Source organism: Hemitrygon akajei, chromosome 7 (genome assembly GCF_048418815.1).
Source record: "Hemitrygon akajei chromosome 7, sHemAka1.3, whole genome shotgun sequence".
Classification (NCBI taxonomy): domain Eukaryota; kingdom Metazoa; phylum Chordata; class Chondrichthyes; order Myliobatiformes; family Dasyatidae; genus Hemitrygon; species Hemitrygon akajei.
In genome coordinates, this window is record NC_133130.1 from 95,947,129 (window position 1) to 95,966,914 (window position 19,786).

Sequence of the window (19,786 nt, forward strand, 5' to 3'; positions counted from 1 at the left end):
ATTTATGCTCTATCATTAAGTTCAAAGTTAATTTATTATCGCAGTATGTATATGTCACTGTATACCACCTACAGATTCATTTTCTTGCAGGCATTCACAGTAGAATAGAGAAATGCAATAGAATCAATGGAAAACCACAAAGACTGACAGACAACCAAAGTGAAAAAGGAAGACAATCTGTGAAAATTAAGTAGATAGATAATAGTGAAAACATGAGCTGTAAAGTCTTTGAACTGATTCCACAACCTATGGATTCACTTTCAGAGTTGAGGTGAGTCAAGTTATCCTTGGTGATTCAGGAGCCTGATGTTTGAGGGGTCATAACTCTTCCTGAACCTGGTGGTGTGGGACCTAAGGCTCCTGTACCTCCATCCTGATGGCAGCAGCAAGAAGAGAGCATGGCCTGGATGGTTGGGGTCCTTGATGATGGATGCTACTTTCCTGTGGCAGCACCTCTTGTAGGTGTGCTCAATGGTTGGGTGGGCTTTGCCTGTGATTGGCTGAGCCATGTCCACCACTTTTTGTAGACATTTTTGGATGCAATCATTAAAGCTTATTCTTCCAATCTCGTTCTTAAACACTTTCCAAAAATCAGCCTTTCTTGTTACCTTCATAACTTCTATTGCTATTTCCTTAATAAGGATGTCACCTCTTGCGCACCCTAAAACAATCTCTCTTCCTCAAGTTTGCCCCTCTTTTGATTTTAAGCAACTCTCAGACATCCTCTTTCCTCTCCAATTCTTCCTTAGTTTTGCATTTTCCTCTTTATGGAAAAGTGGTGATAAACTAAAATGAAGTTTAAAATTGATTCATTAGGTTTCCTGCATTTGGGATTGCAACTGGATAGCTTACGTGGCCTTACTCAGCTAGGACAATGGCGTGGTTGGTGGACGGTGATTAAACGGTATGATGTGGATATATTTTTATGACACTTAGGATATTGGTGTAGCTCACAAAACATGTTAATACCCTGCCCCATTGCTGCATTCTGTAATTGACTAGCAGGTTGGGAAGAACTTAGCTGATCTGCTGGCCCCAAATGAAGAGCTTTCCAAAAACAAAGGGTGTAACACCCTGGGAAGGGTTTCACTGCTATATAATGGTCTTTCTGTAGCAGCAGTGTTTGGGTTATGGTTGGAGATAACGGGGGCTTTGGAATCGGAGCCGTCCAATGAGGGGAGTGTTTTTCCTGACACCGAGGGGATCTGGGGCTTTTGTTTGGTGGAAGATGGAGAGAGAAGATGCCAGAAAGGAGAGGTCGTAGACACCAGAACGGAGTGAACTTGGAGTGGGGTCAGGAGTCAACAAAGCCCAGGGAAATCGACGGAGGATCAGCAGAAGGGAAACCATGAGCTCCAACTTGTGCACACTAGACTGTTTCACTGAAATGGGCCCTTTTCTTTTTGTTTTACTTTACTGACCCTTTAGTCAAATTAAGAATTATAAAGCTAAATTGTTTAATTGCATATGGTGTACTGTCTGTTATTTCATGGTACTGATTTGTGGTAGGGTAACACATCATGCAGCATCCACACAAACAGGAGGTTCTGCACCTCAATCTCATACGTTTGGTGGGGCCAGAGATTGTCCTCCCTAGACTTATGTAGCCGACAGAACTTGAGGGTTACCAGGGCTACAGACCTGTTGCTGGAACAGTTCATCACAGCAGGAAGAGGCAATGGAAATACATCTTTTAAAAAGGTAAATGTGGCTACAAAAACTACAAGCATATTGGCTACAAATGACCTTTGTGACGCTGATTGATGGGATGAATCAAAAGGATGTTCTGTTATGACTGGACATTGGTCAATGGTCAAAATAAAATATAAAATATAAAAAGTTCAAAGTTGAAAATAAATTTATTATGTCACCAAATACTATCCTGAGATTAATTTTCTTGCAGGCATTCACCATAGAACAAAGTACAATAGAATCAATGAAAAACTACACAAAGACTGACCAGCAACCAATGTACAAAAGACAAACTGTGCAAGTACAAAAAAAAGCAAATAATAATTATAATAAATAATAAAGTAAATATATAATACTGAGAACATGAGTTGTACAGTCCTTTAGATTAGCTTTATTTGTCACACGTATATCGAAACAGTGTCAACAACCCACACCAATTCAGGATGTGCTGGGGACATCCCTTCTGGCGCCAATATAGCATGCCCACAACCTACTGACCCTAACCAGTATGTCTTTGGAATGTGGGAGGAAACCCATGCAGTCAGGGGAGAGCTCCTTATAGACAGTGAAGGAACTGAACCCCAATCGGTAATCGCTGACACTACCATGGTATGGTTCTCAAATAGTAGTTAGTGAAAAGACTATAATGTGTGAAATTTGCACTGGATGATCAGTTCATATACTTACATGCAACTTGTAGAATAACTGATCTACGAGTTGTGATTTTTGAGTCATTAAGGAACTCTGTATTTGGGGAACTTTGTTGCAGTGTGAACAAATTAACCAAGGAATTAAGAACTTGAGTCTGGCCTGATTATTGTGGATCGAGAGGGTAGCTGTCCCTCATGCCATGGTCCTGCAGAGTTAGCTTTGTAATCAAAGTATCAGAAAAATCTATTCCCCCTCTTAAAAGAACACATAGCAGTTCAGTGCAGGAACAAGTTGTGCCAAATACCTTGCCAAATTAAATTAAATCCTTTCTGTTTGTACATGATCATATCCCTCAATTCCCTGCAGACAACCACTTCAACAGCAGAGTTGGGGTGGCACGGTAGCCTAGTGGTTAGCACAATGCTTTACAGTACGGGCAACCTGGGTTTAATTCCTGCTGCTGCCTGCATGGAGTTTGTATGCTCTCCCTGTGGCCACATGGGTTCCCACCAGGTGCTTCGGTTTCCTCCCACAGTCCAAAAACGTACAGTTGGTAGGTTAATTGGTCATTCGGGGGAATTGCTGGGTGATACGGCTAGAAAGGCCATTCCACACTGTATTTCAAAAAATAAATAATAATAAATTGTATCTGCTTCCACCACTCCTCTGGCAGCTTGCTTCAGTCACCTGCCATGCTCAGTGTGAAAAAATAACACTTTTCCTGCACATCTCCTTTAAATCTTTCCTCTCTCATCGTAATGCATTTTTACCCTGGAAAAAAGATTCTGACTCACCACCCATTCTATCCTTCTCATAATTCACAAACTTCTGTCAGGTCTCCCCCCTCCCCCCCAAGCCCTCGCTGATAAAGCCAGGAGCAACAGGTCAATAGCCTTGGGTAAGCTCAATATGGGGAAAGGGAGAATATATAACCACCAGAAAATAAGTGCATATTTACCTCAGAATTTGAGCAAGTTCAGGGCTCTTGTATATATACTTGTGCCGATAGCCGAGGTCTTTATGGAAAGGAATAAATTGCACTTTCCTGCTACTTCGAGAAGATGCAACAATATCGTAAAGCTGCAGAGAAACAAAATGGGTTCAAACCTAGGGTTCAGAATATCATCATCCAGACTTTATAATAAACACTCCTGTCAATCCACACCACAGGCCAGGTACTAAAGGAAGAAGACTTCGCTGAAGTGGAAATGAGCACTGATGATTAAACACTTCCAGTACATTTCACCACAGGAAACAGGAGACGCTTCACCAACTCTCTCCAGTGAGGTAAGGGCTCAAGACTATGTTTTGGAGGGTCATTGGGATGGAAGATCCACGATTTGTTTATCCTCTCTCACAAGGGGTGTAGGTGGTGAACGTAGCAGGAAGCTCATGCATCTTGGGTGTCCAAGTAGATATTGAAAATCAAAATAAGCTGTGTCAGAATTAGCCAATTCTGATGCAGCTGTAACCTTAACACAGATTTACCTCTTGCTGTGGTATTTCTAGCACCCTCTATTATTTCAGGTTTGCAGTAACTGCTAATCCTCACTTTTTCCAGCACGTTTTCTTCTCTACTGTATGTATTCACCTCCTAATGTTTATAACTCCTCCCAATCAGCTGGGACTAAACATCGCCCAAGTAATTGGACAACCTCAGTCTCCACCCCATCACAGGATTTCTCTGTTCTCCCTCAACCCTCACCCTCTCAGCAACTTAAAACATATTTGTTTTCTCACTTTTCCAGTTCTAGTGAAGGGTCACCGACAAGAAACATTGACTCAGTTTCTATCTCTACACATACTGCCCAACTTGCTGAGTAGTCCAACATTTTAAACAACTTTTTTTAATTTTAAGCACCTCTATCAAATCTTTTGCATTAATTATTCCTGTCTTGCAGTAATCAACTGTGTTTCTCTAGTCAATGTGCATGATTGTAAATTCTTATTCTTATTCCAGTCAATTTCTTTGCACCCCGTCCAAGATTTCACACACTTTCTGAAGAGTAATGGCCACAATTGGTTAAAAGCTCAGATCATCTCAAAATGGATTTTAAATGAAGAAAGTTACTGTGCACAATTTCTGAAGACTGGTGTCATCAAGCAATTGTATTGTCTTGGACTGTCTGATTAAAGAATACATCCCCATTATGGTCAAAGGAGAACCTTTTCCCAGATGGAGTTAAAATAGTTAAAATCTTCCTCTCTCAGATGACTATAATCTTAAAACTCTTTCAGAGGGTTAAGCTTTTGGATGAATTTATTTTCAGAGCTTTTCCTTTCTATTTCTTTTTGGAGGTTTTGAATGGAATTTGGCAGCCGGAATATTATTGCAAATAATGATTTAATTAATTTAGCTCATTAAAGCCCATAAAACATAGGAGAAGAATTAGGCCATTCGGACCATCAAATCCGCTCCACCAATTTATCATGGTTGATTTATTATCCCTCTGAACCCCCTCTCAACCCCATTCTCGTGCCTTCACCTTGTAACCTTTGATGCCCTTACCAATTAAGAACACATCAACCTCTGTTTTGAAGGCTTACTAGCCTATAATTTCCTGTCCTTGCCTTCCTTCTTTCTTAAAGAGTGGAATGACATTTGCAATTTTGCAGTCTTCTGGAACCAAACCAGAATCTAGCGATCTTGAAAGATTGCTACAGGTGTGACGTACCTTTTTTCCTAGATGGAAGGGGATGACAGCATCATCTTCTGCATGGAGAATCAACAATGGGCAGGTGATATGTCGCACACTGAAGAACAAAAAGAATGACATACAGTATAACTGGAGAAACCCTCAAAGAACAAGTTAAAAAAACAGGAAAACAACAGTTAACTGGCACTTACTTTCTCTGGTATTTGCTTGGTTTTAAAGAGGCATGTGAAACACTGCACTTCATTTAAATTCAACATGTTTGCTTTGCGGTGCTACCAAGTTTGATGTGAGGACAAGGCAATTTCACATGATCCCATCACTGCTGTGCGAGGGCAAGTGGTCACCAGTTTTATACCCCAGAACTCTGTAGTTTGAAATTTACCCAACCCAGATATTCCCTCCCTCAACAAGATACTTATTTCCTTATTTAACTAATTTGGACAAGATGCTTGTTTTCAAAGCAAGTTATTGCTCACCACCCAGTGGAATAATAGAAGACATGGATCAGGAAGGGCTTTTACTTTATTTCTCAAGGTGTGGATGTTGCTACCAAGACCAGCATTGATTCCACATCCTTAGTTGCTCTTGAGAAGGTGGGGTAGCTGGAATAGCCCAGGGAAGTACCTTCCCCGTCTAGATGCTACTTGCTGCAGTCTCTGTACCCTACTGAGGGAGCAAATGTTTAGGGTAGGAGATGGTGCACAAATCACAAAGGATGTCTTGTCCTGGGTTATGTGGATCTTCTCCCCCATTGTTGGAGCTGCCCTTATGCAGGCAAGACACTTAAAACTTGTGCCTTGTGGATAGTAGAAAGATTTTATGGTATCAAGAGGTGAGTCATTTGCACATAATACCTTCCATCTCAGATGTGTAGTTGTAGCCATCTTGGGCGGACACTCCAGTTGAGTTTCTGGTTAACATCAAGCCTCAGGATACTAATGGTGGGCAATCAGCAGCAATAAGGTTAAATATACCCACGGAGGTGGCCTTCACTGAAGTCTGTGGCACAGCATTCCACAGATTCACTACTCACTGGCTAAAAACATTCCTCCTGACCTCTGTACTAAAAGGTCACCACTCAATTTTGAGGCAGTGCCCTCTAGTTCTAGATACCCCCACCAGAGGAAACATCCTCTCTAGATCCAGCTTATCTAGTCCTTTCAACATTTGGTGGGTTTCAATGAGATCGCCTGCATTTTTCTAAATTCCAGTGAGTACTGGCCCAAAGCTGCCAAATGCTTTTCAAATATTAACTGCTTCATTTCCAGAATCATCCTCGTGAACCTCCTCTGGACTCTCTCCAATGACAATACATCCTTTCTGAGATACAAGGCCCAAAACTGGACATGGGGGCTGGTGATATCATTAGCGTAAACTTTTGTCTGTAGAGGTGGGGGGAGGAAGAGAGGGTGGGGAAGAGGGGGAGACGAAGAGAATTGGGTGTAAGGGGGAGTTGTAGAGGGGTGTGGTGTAGAGGTGTTGAGTGGAGTAAAGTCTTCTCATTCTTCTGCCTTTTCCCCATAACCTTTGACGCTCTTACTAATCAAGAACCTATCAACCTCTGCTTTAAATTTATCCAACGACTTGGCCACCAGTCATCTGCGGGAATGAATTCCACAGATTCAGCACCCTCTGACCAAGGAAATTTCTCCTTTTCTCTGTTCTAAAGAAACATTTTTGTATTTTAAGGCTGTGTCTTCAGGTCTTAGATCTCCCACTTCCAGTCAACAACCTTATCAGTAACAATGCTTCACCTGCAAATGTAAAGATGGTTTCTGCCTTCACCTTCCCTTCCAAGAGAAAAAGATCCTTGTTCATTAATTGCAAAGAAACCACTAAAACAAATCAAACTCTTAATAACTATAAATCTCCAGCTGTGGCAACATCCTCATTAATCTACACTATAATCTTTTTGCTTCTAGGATGAAAACTGGAAAAGTGTATACAGTCTTCTTAGACATTCTCGAGTCCAAAAGACACCTTGCTTCCACTGAGCGTAGAATGGAAGAGAATGGTTTATTTCAATATGCAGTGATCAGCTCGCACAATTTTAACAGAACAAGGTCTTCATCTGATATCCAGGAGATCCAAGCTGATTGAAAACCAGGCCCTACTGCAAATACATGGACTTACACACATGCAAATATCAAACACAAATACTCTTCTCTATGCCTACTCTTACCTCTCAAGCTCCCTCTTCACTTACTGCCACTCTTCTTCCCTCCCCATGACCCTCTTCCATCCACAATCCTTCGTCTCCATAGTCTATCCCAGAAATGGCTAGTCACCCTCTCTCAGAATGAGACTTCTCTAAGGCTGCTCTCTGGCCAGCTGTTGTCCTCATGACAGCTTCTCTACATCTTCTGCCCAGAATCTTGGGGATGTTCAGCAGCTTGCTCTTGGCAGATAGTAGTCATCCATTGTGCAGTAAGCAGGTGATGGTCCCAGTTGAATGGATTCATTCCCTGGAGGACGTACTCCGGCTGGGCATCGCCATATATGTTCATCAAACGTACAATAGTACAGCACAGAAACAGGTCCTTTGGTCCACAATAACTGTGTTGATCATGATGCCAAATGAAACTAACCCTCTCAGCCTGCATGTGAACCATATCCCTCCATTCCCTTCAAGTTCATGTGTCTTCTCTAAATGACTTTTAAATACCACTGTCATGTCTGCTTCCACTGCCACCCTTGGCAGTGCTTTTCTGGCATTTTGTCTGTGTAAAAGAAAACTTGCCCCAACATCTCCCTTAAATCTACCCCTCAGCTTAAAGCTATGATATTTCCTAGTCTTTGATATTTCCAAGCTTTGACTCTCTACCCTACTGATGCCCCTCGTAATTTCATAACCTTCTATCAGGTCTTCCTTCAGCCTCTGATGCTCCTGAGAAAACAATCCTAGTTTGCCCAACCTCTCTTTATAGCTAATACCCTCTAATCCAGGAGGCATCCTGGTGAGCCTCCTCTATACCCACTGCAAAGCCTCCATATCCTTTTTGTAATGTTTTTACCAGAACTGCACTCAATACTCCAAGTGAAATCTACAGCAACTGAGTACCGGAGTTCAGACACAAAGTGTTTCCTACAGATCAGCAGGATATCCCTCATCTTGGATTCAGTTTCATCTTCCTTGATCAAGCTGCTGAGCCAAATGTATAGTTGCAAGAAAATGTTGGTGAAACCTTTCTGGTTTCAGAAACATAGAAAACCTACAGCACAATACAGGCCCTTCAGCCCACAATGCTGTGCCGAACATGTACTTTAGAAATTACCCATAGCTGTCTATTTTACTAAGCTCCATGTACCTATCCAGGAGTCTCTTAACAGACCCCATTGCATCCACCTCCACCATAGTCGCTGGCAGCCCATTTCACGCACTCACCACTCTCTGTGTAAAAAAACCTACCCCTGACGTCTGTGCTCTCTCATGTTTGCCATTTCAGCCCTGGGAAAAAGCCTCTGACTATCCATACAACCAATGTCTCTCATCATCTTGTACACCTCTATGAGGTCACCTCTCATCCTCTGTCGCTCCAAGGAGAAAAGGCCAAGTTCACTCAACCTATTCTCATAAGGCATGCTCCCCAATCCAGACAACATCCTTGTAAATCTCCATGCGACCTCCATGCAGAATATGACTCGTTGACAACCACACTTTGCCTTCTGTGAGCAAGCCAATTCTGGATCCACAAAGCAATGTCCCCTTGGATCCCATGCCTCCTTAATTTCTCAATAAGCCTTGCATGAGGTACCTTATCAAATGCCTTGCTGAAATCCATATACACTACATCTACTGCTCTACCTTCATCAATGTGTTTAATTACATCCTCAAAAAAATTCAATCAGGCTCATAAAGTGTGACCTGCCTTTGACAAAACCATGCTGACTATTCCTAATCAAAAGTTCATAAATCCTGCCTCTCAGGATCTTTTCCATCAACTTACCAACCACTGAAGTAAGACTCAGTTGTTTATAATTACCTGGGCTATCTCTATTCCCTTTCTTGAATAAGGGAACAACACCTACAACCCTCCAATTCTCTGGAACCTCTCCCATCCTGATTGATGATGCAAAGATCATTGCGAGAGGCTCAGCAATCTCCTCTCTCACCTCCCACCGTAGCCTGGGATACATCTCATCCGGTCCCGGAGACTTATCCAACTTGATGCTTTCCAACAGCTCCTGCACATCCTCTTTCTTAATGTCTATATGCCCAAGCTTTTCAATCCACTGCAAGTCATCCCTACAATCACCAAGATCCTTTTCTGTAGTGAATACTGAAGCAAAGTATTCATTAAGTACCTCTGCTATCTCCTCCGGTTCCATACACACTTTTCCACTGTCACACTTAATTGGTCCTATTCTTTCACGTCTCATCCTCTTGCTCTTCACATATTTGTAGAATGCCTTGGGGTTTTCCTTAATCCTGTTTGCCAAGGTCTTCTCATGTCCCCTTCTGGCTCTCCTAATCTTATTCTTAAACTTCTTCCTGCTAGCCTTATAATCTTCCAGATCACTATCATTACCCAGTTTTTTGAACCTTTCGTAAGCTTTTCTTCTTGACTAGATTTACAACAGCCTTTGTACACTATGGTTCCTGTACCCTACCATCCTTTCCCTGTCTCACTGGAATGTACCTATGTAGAACCTATGCAAATACCCCCTGAACATTTGCCACATTTCTGCCATACATTTCCCCAAGAACATATAACCATATAACAATTACAGCATGGAAACAGGCCATCTCGGCCCTTCTAGTCTGTGCCGAACTCTTACTCTCACCTAGTCCCACCTACCTGCACTCAGCCCATAAACCTCCATTCCTTTCCTGTCCATATACCTATCCAATTTTTTTTTTAAATGACAGTACCAAACCTGCCTCTACCACTTCTACTGGGTCATTCCACACAGCTACCTCTCTCTAAGTAGTTCCCCCTCGTGTTACCCCTAAACTTTTGCCCCTTAACTCTCAACTCATGTCCTCTTGTTTGAATCTCCCCTACTCTCAATGGAAAAAGGCTATCCACTATCACTATCCACTATCAACTATCTATCCCCCTCATAATTTTAAATACCTCTATCAAGTCCCCCCTCAACCTTCTACGCTCCAAAGAATGAAGACCTAACTTGTTCAACCTTTCTCTGTATAACTTAGGTGCTCAAACCCAGGTAACATTTTAGTATATCTCCTCTGTACTCTCTCTATTTTGTTGACATCTTTCCTATAATTCGGTGACCAGAACTGTACATAATACTCCAAATTTGGCCTCACCAATGCCTTGTACAATTTTAACATTACATCCCAACTCCTATACTCAATGCTCTGATTTATAAAGGCCAGCATACCAGAAGCTTCCTTCACCACCCTATCCACATGAGATTCCACCTTCAGGGAACTATGCACCATTATTCCTAGATCACTCTGTTCTACTCCATTCCTCAGTGCCCTACCATATACCCTGTACGTCCTATGTTGATTAGTCCTACCAAAATCTAGCACCTCACACTTATCAGCATTAAACTCCATCTGCCTTCTTTCAGCCCACTCTTCTAACTGGCCTAAATCTCTCTGCAAGCTTTGAAAACCTACTTCATTATCCACAACACCACCTACCTTAGTATTATCTGCATACTTACTAATCCAATTTACCACTCCATTATCCAGATCATTAATGTATATGACAAACAACATTGGACCCAGTACAGATCCCTGAGGTACACCACTAGTCGCTGGCCTCCAACCTGACAAACAGTTATCCACCACTACTCTCTGGCATCTCCCATCCAGCTACTGTTGAATTCATTTTACTACTTCAATATTAATACCTAACGATTGAACCTTCCTAACTAACCTTCCGTGTGGAACCTTGTCAAAGGCCTTACTGAAGTCCATATAGACAACATCCACTGCTTTACCCTTGTCAACTTTCCTAGTAACTTCTTCAAAAAATTCAGTAAGATTTGTCAAACATGACCTTCCACACACAAATCCATGTTGACATCTGTTCCCAATGTATGCTTCCAAGTTCCTGCCTGATAGCTTCATATTTCCCCTTACTTCAATTAAATGCTTTCCTATCTTGTCTGTTCCTATCCCTCTCCAATGCTATGGTACAGGAGATAGAATTGTGATCACCATCTCCAAAATGCTTTCCCACTAAGAGACCTGACATCTGACCAGGTTCATTCCCAATACCAGATCAAGTACAGCCTTCTCCTCTTGTAGGCATATCTACATTTTGTCAGGAAACCTTCCTGAACACACCTAACAAACTCCACCTCATCTAAACCCCTTGCTCTAGGGAGATGCTAATCAATATTTGGGGAATTAAAATCTCCCACCACGACAACCCTGTTATTATTACACCTTTCCAGAATCTATCTCCCTACCTTCTCCTTGATGTCCCTGTTACTATTGGATGGTCTATAAAAAACACCCAGTAGAGTTATTGACCCCTTTCTGTTTTTAACTTCCACCCTGAGACTCAGTAGACAATCCGTCCATGACTTCCTCCTTTTCTGTAGCTGTGACACTATCTCTGATCAGCAGTGCCATGCCCCCACCTCTTTTGCCTCCCTCCCTGTGCTTTCTGAAACATCTAAAGCCTGGCACTCTAAGTAACCATTCCTGCCCCTGAACCATCCAAGTCTCTGTAATGGTCACAACATCACAGCTCCATGTACTGATCCATGTTCTAAGCTCATCCTCTTTCTTCATGATACTCCTTGCATTAAAATAGAGACATCTCAAACCATCGGTCTGAGTGCGTCCCTTCTCTATCACCTGCCTATCCTCCCTCTTGCACTTTCTACAAGCTTTCTCTATTTGTGAGCCAACCTCTTCCTCCATCTCTTCAGTTCGGTTCCCACCCCCCAGCAATTCTCGTTTAAACTCTCCCTAATAGCATTAGCAAACCTCCCTGCCAGGATATTGGTCCCCAGGATATTAATTACACATAAAATGCCGTCTGATCTTAATTAATGCAGAAAACCAGGTAAATGCAAAGGGTTCACAAACTTTTTCTTCCAGTTGTCGAGCTTAGACTAACAAGGAACTAACTTACTCAGCTTAAATCGGAAATCTATTAGGCTCTGCTGCTTTCCGAGACATTAAGCATTTTCTTTAAGACTGCAAATCCAGTTCCAAAGAGATGTTTGAGCAGACATGTTTCACACAAAACATTCAGTCTTCCTTCAAGATTCTTTCATGCACTTTTAATAACATCTCAACAGCCCTCGAAAAGGAAAGCAAAGCTTTAGATTTCACAACATTGAGTAATGCTGCATGACATGAACCCTCCTGACGACTTGTTCCCAATTTACAGGGAACTTAACATTTACCAAACTATTTTCATCACAGAAATATAGTAAGAAATTACAAAGCTACAAAGTTGTGAGCTAATATTAAAACGGTGAGCTAATATTAAAGTGGTTAGCACAATGCTTTACAGTACCAGTAACCGAGGTTCAATTCCTGCCACTGCCTGGAAGACGTCTGTATACTCTCCCCGTGACGTTTGGCATGTGTCCTCCCACATGCCAAAGACATAGCGGTTGGAAGGTTAATTGGTCATTGTAAATTGTCCTGTGATTAGGCTAGGATTAAATTAGGGGATTACTGGACAGCGTGGATCGAAGGCAGAAGGGCCTATCCTGCACTGTATGTCAATAAACAAATAAATAAAAACTCAATTGATCACATTAAAAAAATGATTTTGCCAAGGTTGCACATTCAGATCTAACACTTCAAGAGTTTCTGTCACTCTGATAGCAATGTTAAGAATGGGGGGTGCAGGGATGGAAAACAGTTTGTTTGATGCACATGAATGTGCTGAGGAAGACTAAAGACTACTGATTCTCAAAGTTTCCGCTAGTGAAATGAGACAAATGTTTACACTGGAAGGATTCACTAGGTGATATGTACATTTAGGGCATTATATATGCACAATTTACACAAATGACACCACATATTGACATGCTTTATACTTACTCCATTGAGAAATCTGCTTCAATCAGCAGTCTGAAGTGGATGGAATGCTTGTGACTAGCAGTCACTGCCCTAATGTGGGAAATTGCACACATCATGGTCTCAAAAGCACGACAAAATAATGGAACAAGTTGTGAGCTTTAGTGAAGAAGGGAGTAGGCAGGAGAATAAGGTTGATGATGAATGGCAGAGCAGACTTGATGGGGCCGAATGCCCTAATTCTACTCTGATATCTTTTGTTAACAATAAATGCTGACCAGAATTTCCTCTGAACTGTGGTAAGGGAACTTTTGCAATACTCAGCAAACATTCAGGAACACTACTTAACATCTGACCAAAAATCAGCACATTTAACTGTGCATTCACACAGTCATGCACTAAAGTGTCAGCTAAATTATGTCCTCAGAGCCCTGAAGTGGATCCCTAACTTCTGTTTAAGGGCAGGGGTAGCACTGAGTCACAGCTGACACTTGATACGTTCATCTTTGCAGCTATACAACATCTGCTGCAGTACTGTTAAACCCAAATTGTTCTTGGGTACACACATCAGTACGGTTATATGAATTCCACATTGGACTAAACAGAAATTCTAAGTGGGAAAAGGATCTGAATTTCTAAATACAACTTCTAATCCAACTCTTAAAAACCTTCTACTTACTTTTCATCATTGGGGAATATAATACCACTCTCTGTGATTGGATCTAGGAAGAACCAGTCAAAGCCAGGTAGGTGCCTGTAGACCTGAAATATAAACAATCATTAGTTTGGCAGAATATTGGCAGCACAACCAAGCAGAAATGAATGGTCACCTCTACAACAGGCAAAGCACACACTTTGAGAAAATAGGAGCTGCAGCTATTTTCTTTTGTCATTATAATTTTCCCTCTTGAATTTAAATAGTGCAAGCTCCAACTATTTTCCCTTATCCAGTGGTATTTTTTATTTATCACCTTATCAGTTTCCCTTTCTGCTGTTTGCTGTTGTCGTTTTGTTGCTTGTGGTGTTCTGTGTTGTTCCGCCAAGAATCGTGGGCATGTTACGTTGTCACTGGATTGTGTGGCAAAACTTGTGGGCTGCCCCCAGCACACCATTAGATTGTGTTGGTTCTTAACACAACCGATAAATTTTACTGTATGTTTTGATGTGTATGTGATAAAGAAATCAATCTGAATTTGAATCACGCATCACTTTGAGGACTGCCACTGTGATGTGAACAATTGTGTTATGGTTAAGCCACGTGAATACCATCAATGCTAAAAAGAAAACTAGACAGATATTGAACTAAATACAACTTGGGAACTTGTGGTTAATTTGCTCTTTACACTTTCCTTTATTTCTAAAAGCTTCACTCCATCCCTAGCCTTGGAATGCTGTTGCTTGCTCCTTTTAATGATCTTGGATCACCATGCCTCTTCTCCTGACCCGTACTTGGTCTGCTTGCTTGCTTACTTATTCTGATACAGACGGAGGCCATTCAGACTATTGAGCCCATGCTAACAATCAGTAGAGCAATGCCATCAGTACCACTCCTTCAGTCCTATTTCCTTGTCCCCTGGCAACCTTGAGATTTGGGAGGAAACAAAAGTAACTGGGGAAACCCCTGTGGACATTGGGGGGAGAAAGACATTTTGAAGAATATTTCCCTCCTTGCACCATAGCTACAATCTGAAAACTGAATTAATGAATTCAACAAGGACACAGAGTGAAGCCATTTCAGCCATTTTTTTGACAGATTTCAAAAATAAATTTAAAAACTATTAAGTACTGCACATATGTAGTCCCCAAAAGTTAGAGACTGACTTTCAAAGTTAACATAAATGATAACTACCATTTCAAATCCAGGTAGTTTATATTTTTTATTACTTTTAGATGAATACCTCTCCTTATACCTCTCTAGGGCTCAAGATAAGAATGGAAAGGAAGGCCGCTAAGGAACACTACCGAATGCCTCCAGTGATTTTGGAGTTTTGTATTAACCCTAGGTCTAAAGAGAAATGTAATTCGTAACTCTCCTGAGGGCTAGTGTTTTCAGATTAAAATTCTCAAACCCAGTATCAATTTTGCTTTTATGCTTCTTAGTATAGAACAGGGTGGGTGGAGGGGGAGGGGTCAGTGCTAACTATGATTACATTGAGATCACAAAAGAACAAACTTGCATGTACCAGAGAGGGCAATAGTGCTGCATAACAACAAGTGGATTATCAGCACCTCAATTCCTTATTTTGAAACTCTTACTTATATAAATTGCAGCATTAAATGCCTTATATAACACACTTCCAAAACCTTTAGAAGGAAGAGAATTTCTACTTCTCTTTGACAATCTGCTTTGATTTCCCACTTGAAACAGCCTGGCTTTACTTTTCTTTCTCCCATTCACGGAAATAATTTAACTATTTTGTGGAGTTGTTTTAATGTTTCAAGTACCTTTAGAGAGTGAGCTTCAGTGTAAAATTAATGAGTACTACCATGTGTAATCCATGTACTTTAAATACTTTATTACAATTAGACAAATACCTCTTAAATTACAGTAATTATACAGGGCTCAAGAAACAGTGGAAAGGAAAACAGCCAAGGAAACACGACTGAATACCTCAATGATTTTGAAGACTGGAAGGGGACACTAGCAAAGCAGCAATAACTGGAGTTTCTGGGAGCAATTCAGAAGGCGCAGAATAGATTCATCCCAAACAAGAAGTATTCTAATGGAAGGATGGGGCAATCGTAACTGACATGGGAAGTCAAAGAGCATAAAAGCAAAAGAGAGGGCATATAATTTCACTCAAATTAGTGGAAAGACAGAGGATTGGGAAGCTTTTAAAATTGAAAAGAAATAAGGAGTGAAAAGAAATAAGGAGAGAAAAGATTAAGATAAGCTAGTCAATAATATTAAAGAGGATACCAAAAATGTTTTCAGATATATAAAGAGGTAGTAATGGGGGGGGGGGGGGGGACAAAAAAAATTGCCAGACAAACTCAAGATTTCACTGTGGAAGACACCAGCAGTGTACCAGAAACTCAAGGATGTCAGGAGGTGGAATTCAGTGTATCTTCTATTACTAAGGAGAAGGTACTTGAGAAGTTGAAAGGTCTATAGATAGATAAGTCACCTGGACTACACCCCAAGGTTCTGAAAGAGGTAGCTGGACAGATTGTGGAGGCATTAGTAGAAATCTTTCAATAATAACTAGATTCTGAAATCTTTCCAGATGACTGAAAAATTGCAAATGTCATTCCATTCTTTAAAAAGGGAGGGAAGCAAAAGACAGGAAATTATAGACCAGTTAGCCTGACTTCAGTGGTTGGGAAGATATTGTAGTCCATCATTAAGCAAGAGCTTTCAAAGTACTTAATAAAATAGCCCAAAGTCAGCAAGGCTTCCTTAAAGGGAAATCTTGCCTGAAAAATCTCTTGGAATTCTTTGAGGAAATAACAGGCAGGGTAGACAAAGGAAAGTCAGTGGACGGTGTTTACTTGAACTTTCAGAAGGCCTTTGAGAAAATGCCGCACGTGAGCCATCTAAACAAGATAAAAAGCACTTGGTATTACAAGAAAGATACTAGCATGGATAGAAGATTAGCTAATTAGCAGGGAACAAAGGGTGGGAACATAGGATGCCCTTTTTACTTGTCTGCCTTCAACAAGTGGTGCTCTGCAGGGATCGCTATTGGGACTGTTTCTTTTCATGTTATATGCCAATGATTTGGATGATGGAATTGATGACTTTGTAGCCAGGTTTGTGGACAATACATAGATAGGTGGTTGGGCAGGTAGTGTTGAGGAAGCAGGGAGTCTGCAGAAGGACTTGAACAAATTAGGAGAAGACAAATGCAAAAGTGCATTCTTTTCGAGAGAACTAGAACTACAAAAATAAGGTGTAATGATGAGACTTCACAAGACATTGGTCAGACTGCACTTGTACCATTGTGAACAGTTTTAGGCCCTTTATCTAAGAAGGGATGCACTGGCATTGGAGAGGGTCCAGAAGAGGGTCATGAGAATAATCCTAGGAATGAAAGAGTTAACACAGGAGAAGCTTTTGATGACTCTGGGGCTGTATTTGTTGGAACTTAGAAGAATTGAAATCTATTGAATATTTAAAGGATTGGATGTGGAGAGGACATTTCCTGTAGTGGGGGGAGTCAAGAATCACAGGGCACACCATCAGAAATGAAGGACATCCCTTTCGAACAGACATGAGAAGGAATTTCTTCAGCCAGAGGGTGGTGAATCTGTGAAATTCATTGCCATATACAGCTGTGGAGGCCAAGTTATTGGCTACATTTAAAGCAAAGTTCTTTTTTAGTAAAGATTTCAAAGGTTGAAATCAAGGATCAAGTTCTAAGTTCAAGCTTAACTGTCATTCAACCATACACATGAATACAGCCAACTCCTCTCCTGGGTGGTTGCACGAGGGCCCGGTCTGCAAAAGAACCAAGGCAAAGCTGCTCCCCCGCCATCAGTCTCACCAATTAATTTGTGAACCAACTTGCAGTATTCTGCATTACCAACGTCCATCAGGGTTTTGCGATCACAATTAAAACATCCAAGGCAATCATTTGCACCATTTGATGGACCGCACAACAATGATATGCAACAAATCCAGGCCACAACACAACATGGTATGCAACAAATTCAGCTCCATTGCTATTGGGCAACTCACTGATGGGGTAGACCTGCATTACTTAATGTTCTGAATATCTAGCACTGTCTTGGGATGGTAAACAAGGTAAAGAATGAATAATTACACCTTTGGCTTGACCAGGGGAAGATGCTGTGACCATCTTATCATCTCAAGGGAAGAATGCAGCTGAGAAGGACGGACAAGCGGGGAAGCCTCCATGGGCCGAATAGCCTTTCTGCTCCTATATCTTATGGCCTATCAGATCTGCCTCAATCTCCCAATCTCACAGAATGCAGCCATTCCTCAATTTAACCTTAGTGCTATTCTGTTAAATCTGAGGCATAGCCACACAAAAAAAGAGGAAGAAGAGGAGGAGGAAGGAGGAAGAAGAGGAGGAAGGAGGAAGAAGGAGGAGGAAGAAGTCGAGGACGAGGAGGACGAGGATGAGGACGAGGAGGAGAATAGAAGATAAACTTTATTTGTCATGCAGGTTTTGGCAAATAGAAACAGCAGAGCTTTTTAAGTTTAAGGGCAACCATAAAAACTGCTTTATTGGCAACCAAACACAGAACATAAAAGCATGGTAATAAACTATACATCATAACATCATCATATCAGACCAGCCCCTTAAAGTGAATCCCAACTCAGTGTCGGTGGTTGTCAATTATGCATATGTTTCCACCCATTACCCTACACACACCCCCAATACCAGAATTCACCAAAACTGGAATTGTGAGCCTGTCCGGAGCTCGGGTCAGCAGATGACTCGGGCTCATCCAGAGGTGTGTTGACATGCTCATGGTCATGTCATAGTAGCAGAATCCTCCAAATCTTGGTGGACCGGTTTAAGGCAATCAACCTAAATAATTCAGATTTACCCTTCCTATCTATGATAAAAGTCTTTTCTCTCTGTTCCCAAACAAGGAATGGGCCATCATAAGGGGATGTTGGTGTGCATCACGGCAGTCAAAAACAAAAAGAGCAGAATGTAGGTCAACAGGAACACAGGAGTGCTGTATGACATAATGGCAGGTAGAAATAGGGGCAAAGGAATTGAATTTACTGAGGAGGAAGGAACACTGTTGAGAGGCCAACCAGGCAGTTGTGGCATCAGGAATAAAATCACCTGGCACTCATAATGGCTGCCCGTATACCAACTCAACGGTGAATAACTTCAAGTCCTCTTTGCTCTAAGCCCCAGCAGGACCCATGGGAGATGATCATGCCAACACTCATCTGCCAGGGAAGCCCTAAGAGCGGCCTTTAAGGACAGTGTAACTGCTCCATAGGCCATTGAACTGCTGGTGATATGCCGTGATCTGATGTAGCCTAACATAGAGGTTCTGGGCCATTGCAGCCCAGAGGTCTGACATGAATTGGGAACCACAGTCAGAGGAAATAACTGATGGGGTGCTAAACCAAGCAGCCCAGGTACTGATAAACGCAGAAGCCACGTCTGTGGTCTTCACCAATGCTAGAGGGACGACCTCTGGCCACCTGGTGGTACAGTCCACCATGGTAAGGAGGTGCAAGAAACCACAAGGGGCAGGGGGAAAGTGGACCAACCAGATCCAAACTGACATGGTCAAACTGTCACTCAGGGATCTCAAAAGGTGTCAATGGTGCCCAAACATGATGGCTAATTTTCTTCCATTGGCACTCAACACAGGCTGCACCCCATCCGAGGCCGTGCCACACAAACTTTGGTGCACAGGAGAATAACCTCAGCTTCCCCGAACTTAATCTCAGACAGCTGCAGGCCCATGAATGCTGTTCGGTAAGCTTGGACCTCTGGGTCGGCTGCCATGCTAGCATAGTTGACCTCAACAGCTGGCCGTGAGAGACAATCAGACATGGAATTATTTTTCTCTTGATATGTTGAATATCAGTTTTGATATGATACGTTGTCCAGGTGGCATTGGTGTCATCCAGACCAAGGGTCTGTTATTTTGGTCATCCTCTGCTCGAGGGGATTGTGGTCAATAAATACCATGAAATGGCGACCCTCTAGTAGAAAACAAAAATGACGTTTCAGGCAGATAGAGCATGGTCAAACATGCTGTAATTTCTTTCAGGGGGATGGAGCTGCTGGCTGAAGGTGCCAAGTAGCTGCCACATGCCTCGAAACTGTTCATGCACAACACCTACAGGATAGTCTGAAGCGTCAGTGATAAT

The 19,786-nt window shown here is 41.8% G+C and overlaps 1 protein-coding gene across 3 annotated transcripts in view; it reads right to left on the reverse strand.

Moving 5' to 3' along the window:
- The window catches only part of abhd12 (abhydrolase domain containing 12, lysophospholipase), a 158,364-nt gene that overhangs the window by 7,082 nt on the left and 131,496 nt on the right, over nucleotides 1-19,786 (reverse strand). For all 3 annotated transcript variants that reach the window (XM_073051492.1, XM_073051494.1, XM_073051493.1), the window contains 3 exons: nucleotides 13,649-13,731; nucleotides 5,019-5,097; nucleotides 3,302-3,423 (listed from right to left, as the gene is read on the reverse strand). In XM_073051492.1, coding sequence (XP_072907593.1) covers nucleotides 3,302-3,423; nucleotides 5,019-5,097; nucleotides 13,649-13,731 — 284 coding nt within the window. The remainder of the gene's footprint in view (nucleotides 1-3,301; nucleotides 3,424-5,018; nucleotides 5,098-13,648; nucleotides 13,732-19,786) is intronic.